The following is a 7158-nucleotide window of genomic DNA, read 5'->3' as shown; positions in this document are numbered from 1 at the left end:
ATAATTTTGCCAGCAAAGAAAAGAAGAAGAGATGCCAGCAGACTCAAAACTTTCTAACTACTCACAGTAAATGCAAGAATTAAGGAAAACCATCCAACTGCCGAAACCCTACGCATTTACTCTTCGATCCATTTCCCATACAACTATGTTTTCAAACTATATATCATCCTCAATCTTCAACGAGCCGTAGCGTGAACCCAACTTCTTGATCATGGCCAGAGCCGAACAGCACTTGTTGTCGACCGAAATAGTGAACCGGGGCATCGAGTCCTCCGGTCCAGACGCCGGATCTATGACCTTCTCCGTCAGGGTGCGGAGGCGGCTGCCGGAGTTCGTGAACTCGGTGAACCTCAAGTACGTGAAGCTAGGATACCACTACTTGATCAATCATGGAGTTTACCTGGCCACCATCCCGTTGATGTTGCTGGTGTTCGGTGCGGAGGTGGGGAGCCTCAGCACGGAGGATCTCTGGCGGAGGGTCTGGGAAAGCATCGTGAAGTACGATCTCGCCGCCGTGGTGGGCTTTGTGGCGCTGTCCGTGTTCACCCTTTGTGTGTACTTCATGACACGCACACGGGCCGTATATCTTGTTGATTTTGCTTGCTACAAACCTCAAGATGATTTGAAGGTATATAATAATTATTTATTTCTATTTAATTAATTTTATAGTTGTCAAAAATTATATATATATTATTTAATCCACGAAGAGTTCATTAGAAGCTTAATTACATGTTAATTAATGGGATGAAATATTAAGATTCCTTGTAATTAAAGTGAGCCACAGTTAATATGTATGCTAGCATTAATTGCAAGTGAAGGAGTGGTTGAAAACAAATTACATATCTTTTTTTTAAAAAAAAAATTATTTATTTTGTGTATTTTTTAAGCTTTTATATTTTTGTTAAAAATAAAATAAATAATAAAAAAATTAACAAAAAGTAAAGGAGTGGTTGGGGAAAGATTTGTAATTTTTTATTTTTAGAAAAATTATTTATCATCGTTACACCGTTGAATATTATACTCTTAAAACTTAAAAGGAGAATATCTTGTCCGAGAGTGTAAATAATTATACAAATCGGATTTTAAATTTTTTTTAAATTTTAGATGTATAATTTAGTATTATACAAATCTAATTTTGAAAATTTTGCTTATTTTTTATTTTAAATAAAATGTTGAATCATATAACCAGTTATTGATTGGCATGTGAATTAGAGTACTTAGAAACAACCAAATTTATCCAAATAAAAAAAATTACATCTCATCTGGTACTTGAATAAATAAAAGAGTAGGTATGTTGTGAGACGGTCTCACAAATATTTATCTGTGAGATGAGTCAACCTTACCGATATTCACAATAAAAAGTAATATTTTTCATGGATGACTCAAATGAGATATTCGACTAACAAAATATGACCCGTGAGATCGTTTTACATAAGTTTTTGCCTAAATAAAATTAAAATCTTCTAAAACAAGTACTATATTATTTAGTTTTACATTTGATTGATCATAAGAAAATAAAATATATATATCAAATTATAACAATACAATCATATAAAAAAAGGTTCTTAAATCTATTTATATCTATTTATTCTCGTGAAGTACGAGATGAGACGATAAATTGAAAATTAGATATGTTTTTAACTCAAATTATCATAAAAAAATTGAATCATCAAACGCGAGATGATACAAAGACGTTGAATTTGATTGAACGCCAAAGGTGCCTTTATTTATATGATAGCGTTGACATGAATGTATATATATGCCTGCATGCAGGTGACAAAGGATCAATTCATCGAACTTGCAAGAAATTCAGGAAAATTTGATGAAGAAAGCCTCGAATTCCAGAAGCGAATCCTCCACTCCTCCGGCATCGGGGATGAGACCTACGTCCCCAAATCCATCGGCTCGCCGGAGAACACCGTCACCATGAAAGAAGGCCGAGCAGAAGCATCCACTGTCATGTTCGGCGCTATAGATGAGCTCTTCGAGAAGACTAAAGTCCGGCCGAAAGACATCGGCATTCTGGTCGTCAATTGCAGCATTTTCAACCCCACGCCATCTCTCTCCGCCATGATCATCAACCACTACAAGCTGAGGGGAAACATTCTGAGCTTCAATTTGGGGGGCATGGGCTGCAGCGCGGGGATCATTGCCCTGGACCTGGCGCTTGACATGCTTATGGCCAATCCTAATAATTATGCTCTGGTGGTGAGTACGGAGATGGTGGCGTACAACTGGTATCCTGGGAACGATAGATCGATGTTGATCTCTAATTGTTACTTAAGAATGGGTTGCTCCGCCGTGCTCCTCTCCAATCGCCTCCGTGACTACCGCCGTTCGAAGTACCGGCTGGAGCATATAGTTCGCACCCATAAGGGAGCTGACGATCGGAGCTTCAGGTTTGCATTTATCCCTTCGTTTTTATTGGTTTGAGTATTGCGACTTTATTTGAATCCCACTGTTATGTATTCTTGCTGAGGCGTATTTTATCTTCATACTGTTGTGTGCTTGTACGTAGTTTGATTTTGATTTTGATTTTTGTATAGCTATCATCATTCACTCCCTTCTTTTCAGGAGCATCCGGCAAGAAGAAGACAGCCAGAGATTCAGAGGTATAAAAATCAGCAAAGACTTGATCGAAATAGGAGCAGATGCCCTCAAAGCCAACATCACCACGCTCGGCCCTCTCGTGCTCCCGTTCTCCGAGCAGCTCCTCTTCTTCTCCACCCTAATCTGGAGGATCCTATCCCGCAACAGTGAAAATTCCAAGCCCACGAAGCCATACATCCCTGACTACAAGCTTGCGTTCGAGCATTTCTGCGTGCACGCCGCGAGCAAGACTGTGCTGGACGAGCTGCAGAGGAACTTGGGACTCAGCGACGAGAATCTCGAGGCATCTCGTGCTGTGTTGCACAGGTTTGGTAACACATCGAGCAGTAGCATTTGGTACGAGCTGGCGTACATGGAGGCAAAGGGACAAGTGAAGGGTGGCGACCGTGTATGGCAACTCGCGTTCGGGTCGGGTTTGAAATGTAACAGTGCTGTCTGGAAGTCCCTGAGGGGGATCAAGAAGCCTGTGAGGAATCCATGGATGGATTGTATTGATAGGTATCCTCAGGCTGGATTGTAGGCTTGTTTGATCCCTTCCCCTGGTAAGAAATTTTTGGCCAATATCAAGAGTTGAGTGGATCTCCGTCTTGGATTGGTTGATTTGATTGTTGCATTTGTTTTAGGTGCCAATCACAGGATAGTATCACCACCGAAATGGTGGGCATTTGTTCTGTTGTTATTTACTAATTGCTTGAAATCTTTGTCAAACTTTGAGATTACTTTTCCAGACATTGGTGACTATAAATTTGTTGGGATTTGGTCTGCATTTTCATGTGTTTTTGTGTTGTCTTTACAGGTACATGACGAGCAATGGGTTACCCACAAATTTGAGATTTTACGTACAAATAACATTTAGTAGCTACTTTTAAGTTTGTGGGTGGTTTGGAATAATAGAAATACAAAATTACAGATTATAATATGATCATGAAAGTGATGGGGTGAAGATGAAATATATGATGATTGAGAGGTGAATTATCATTATATATACATTCTAGTTGTACAGTATTTCCCTCGATTTAGTTTTCTGGATGGATAGATGAAATATATAATAGCAAGGAACGAAACAAGATTAAATATCGTGTTCAAATCTTAAATAGTTATTTTTTGAGTCGTGTATTTCAAATTCTTCTTTTAACATGAAGTCGTTTTAGATCTTGTTCTGATATTCTTTCTCGAATCTAAATCCTTCCATCCTATAGTAACTTGAAATCTTCCTCCAAATTAAGGTAATTAGTCTTAATCAAGGCAAGGTTGCCCTTCGAATATGATATATGAGACTTGAGAAAGGATTTGAGTAGATAGTTTCAAATGATGCCTCTCATATCTGGTATATTCGAAATCTGCCACATTTACTATTAAATTGTTCGACTTGGAATAAAGTCGTTTTTAAATACCACTGAATTTCGTTCGTCCAAAAAATCAAAGAAAAATTGAAACAATGGATTCAAATTCATCAAACCACGTCCAACACAAGAGATTCCAGCAAATTCACTTACAAAAAGTGGGAAACATGAATATTTTGCACTCTTCCCTACGCCACAAGCAAAGCTCAATTAATAACATATTTATCACACAATACCAAATGGGAATAGGTATGACCATGAAAGTTAATGGAAAAGGCTAATGTATGAGAACATACAACACAATAAACCAAAAAAAAAATCAATGAATAAAACTTAATTTTAAGAAAACCATACAAAATTTTGAGAGTTATTTTCATTACAGGAAAACGAGAATCGCCCCCACAGACAACATCAACTAAAGTTACAGGAGAGATCAAGGGATAAAACAATTTCCTCTCCATATGCTATTTTATTGTTTTGCTTGTTCACTACATACAAGCAAGTATTATTCAAGGAGAGCAAAAATTTTCATCGTCATCACTCGTTAGTCTCAATACCGAACTAGTTTTCGGATATATCTTTTTCAGGATAACCAGTCGTCATCCATTCCTTCAATTTCCTCAATGTCCATGCTGCATTATCACAAAGAAAGAAATTGCAAAGACATTTAAATTGTAAGATATCTTAACTGATGATAAAAGAAAAGAAATACAAAAAATGGCAGGAGCTATCAGGTATAAACCAGAAAATTTTACAGCACAGTATTATACAAATTCTCTGGTCATATCAAACAATGAAAAATCGAATGGCAATTTTTTTTTTTAGACGTCCCTATAAAACAAGGAATTTTACAGGAAACAATTTGGTAATTCTTGGTAAATAGATTTTGGAATCAAATTGTGCCTGGCCTAAACAGGAGCTGGGTAAGAACCTTTATGACGGAATCAACCTTATGTGTCCATATCCAACCGATCCAAAATGAAAACAAATGAAAGATAATTCCAACAAATTTCAGGTGAATATTAAATTATTTCTCAAGATTAATTCTTACCATGGCAAAGCAGGATCTTGCAAGTATTCATCTGAGCAACAATCGTTCAGATCGTGCAAGCAGCTCTCGTTTGCATTCAGCCAGGCAGGATATTCCATAACTTCATCATCTGGCTTACTTTCCTTCAAGAACTTGAGCCACCAAGCAGAAGTCACCAAATTCATAGTATCATTCCATTCCATCTGGTACTGCTCCCCAATCGATCTGATCTCTGCCATCTCCTTGTCATCCATAGCTGGATGCAAGCCAGAATCACCATATTCGGTCACCTCACCCGCAACCACAGAAGGTGGCACCGCCATGCTTGGAATTTCCTCGGTGGCAGGGGAAGAAGAGGTTGATGCGGAAGAAGAGGAGTAAACTGATGAAGTTTTGCTTATACCATTACAAGGGGTCTCCAAAAGGTTGAAATCTTGAAGATTGAGGTTGAGACCTAGCGTTTGGCTTGGTAGGACAAAATTCAGATTTTCTTGAAGAAGTAATGGAGATGCAATTGCCGAAACAGGCCAAGAATAAGGGGAACACAAGACTTGTGAGTAAGATAAATGGCCTAGATTCTTGATCGGAAAATTGCTGGAAGTAGAAGAATTTGAAGCATAAATTCTAGGATTCCTCCTAGACACTAATTTGGCCTCCCTTTCTAAAGAAAGTTGCTTAGATAAGGGCCCCAATGGCGGCGTTTCAGGCCCTGATCCGAACTGTTGCTTATGTTGTTTTTCATTTGCTTGTTTCATTGCCGCTCTATGGAATTTAAGAGCGGCAACGATTTCTCTTCGGGCTTCAGCCATATTTAGCAGCCTTTCTTGGTAAGGCCTGCTTGTGTGAAGCCTTCTCCTCACTTGTTTTTTATGCTGTTGTGGAGATTTTTCTTGTTTATGATTAGAGAATCCATCACCAATTCCAGCAGAATTTTGGTTGCTGGAAACCCCTTCTCCCTCTGAATTCTCAACCACCTTATTATTCAATGAATCTTTGGTTCTTGAAGAGGTTAATTCCTTAACAAGGGTACGAATGTAAGCACCTGACAGATGGGGTTCTTTCAAATTTTCAAGATTATCTACTTCCACGACTCCATTTTTCGATTTTGGAGAAGATTTTCCCCTCATTTTCTGTGCTGAATTTGGTTTTCTAGTAAATAAGTTTAGATGGAAATGAAGGGTAGGAAAGTGGAAAAGAAGTTGTTCTGAAAATAAGTTTATGCACTTTATATGGGGGGACAAAGAACAGAATGCAGAGAGGGTAGAGGTCAGGATGAAAGAAATGCTCGTGGTGGTGACATGATCTAGGGTTTTTAAACTCTTTTGGAGTTTTCCCTGTTTTGGAAAACTACCCGGTTTTTCCCCCTTTTACTGCCGGTAGGTGGAGATTTCACAATTCAATTTGCCCTCTTTGGTTTTACGCTAAAAAGAATCTCTATACTCGATTGAATATGACGATAATGAAGGCTTATAATCGAACAAACTGTGATAGATAGATAGATAGATAGATAAGAGAGATCTATCCGGTGGAATTCAACTAATTATAACCATGAATTGCCTAATCAACATTGGTCACAAAATTGATCTTAGCCCACCATATCATTCACTCATTTAAGTTGTATAAGAATAAGATGGGTAAACATGACTCCCAGGTACAATCCCAAGCATTCCATCATATTACTATCTTAAGGCAACCCCAGGAACACAAACTATCTGGTCTTATGCAATCAGGTAAACATTCTGTTCTTAATTCTTGAACGAAGATTAAATTTGCAACAAGTTTTAATTTTTGTATACACACGTCAGGCTGGTCAATAAATAAGCCAATTTGCATAGCTATGCCTAGTCTTTTCCATTGAAAGCATTTGGCAAGTCCTAAAGTTGGCTTTATCCTTATCTTTGTTGCTTACATGATCACAACTAACCGACCCCAATATTTTAGTTAGCTCACTCTGCTCTATTTCTCAAGAGCCTATACTAAGGCAAAGGATAAGGGAAATCTGGGAGTACGAAAAAAATAATGCCTAGAACATCCAAATAAGTTTTACAAATCATATAGTTGCAAAGCATTTGGAGCATAACATGAACGTTACAAAATCCACTAGATGAGAGTCAGTTCCATGTGTGAAAAGTAAAGGCTGTGTGTAACGACCCATAACAGGCCCAATGGATCGCC

General features: G+C 38.1%; 2 protein-coding genes across 4 annotated transcripts; one reads left to right on the top strand and one right to left on the bottom strand.

Moving 5' to 3' along the window:
- LOC142518514 (3-ketoacyl-CoA synthase 10-like) lies at positions 1-3690 on the top strand. 3 transcript variants are annotated; one of them, XM_075621299.1, is made up of 4 exons: positions 1-628; positions 1774-2399; positions 2575-3152; positions 3407-3690. In XM_075621299.1, the coding sequence occupies exons 1-3, from the start codon at positions 212-214 to the stop codon at positions 3128-3130; spliced, it is 1599 nt and encodes a 532-aa protein (XP_075477414.1). In that variant the 5' UTR covers positions 1-211; the 3' UTR covers positions 3131-3152; positions 3407-3690. The 3 variants fall into 3 exon arrangements, with proteins under 3 accessions (XP_075477414.1, XP_075477415.1, XP_075477413.1); XM_075621300.1 differs by lacking the exon at positions 3407-3690 and adding an exon at positions 3234-3376; XM_075621298.1 differs by lacking the exon at positions 3407-3690 and having other exon boundaries at positions 2575-3376.
- Positions 3691-4272: 582 nt separating this feature from the next.
- On the bottom strand, positions 4273-7158 carry LOC142519147 (protein AAL-toxin resistant 7-like). The gene is made up of 2 exons (XM_075622084.1): positions 5005-7158; positions 4273-4585 (listed from the first exon to the last, which is right to left on the bottom strand). Exons 1-2 carry the CDS (start codon positions 6108-6110, stop codon positions 4537-4539), a joined length of 1155 nt encoding a protein of 384 aa, XP_075478199.1. The 5' UTR covers positions 6111-7158; the 3' UTR covers positions 4273-4536.

Source organism: Primulina tabacum, chromosome 11, assembly GCF_025594145.1.
Source record: "Primulina tabacum isolate GXHZ01 chromosome 11, ASM2559414v2, whole genome shotgun sequence".
Lineage (NCBI taxonomy): Eukaryota > Viridiplantae > Streptophyta > Magnoliopsida > Lamiales > Gesneriaceae > Primulina > Primulina tabacum.
This window is presented reverse-complemented; position numbering and strand designations above follow the sequence as displayed.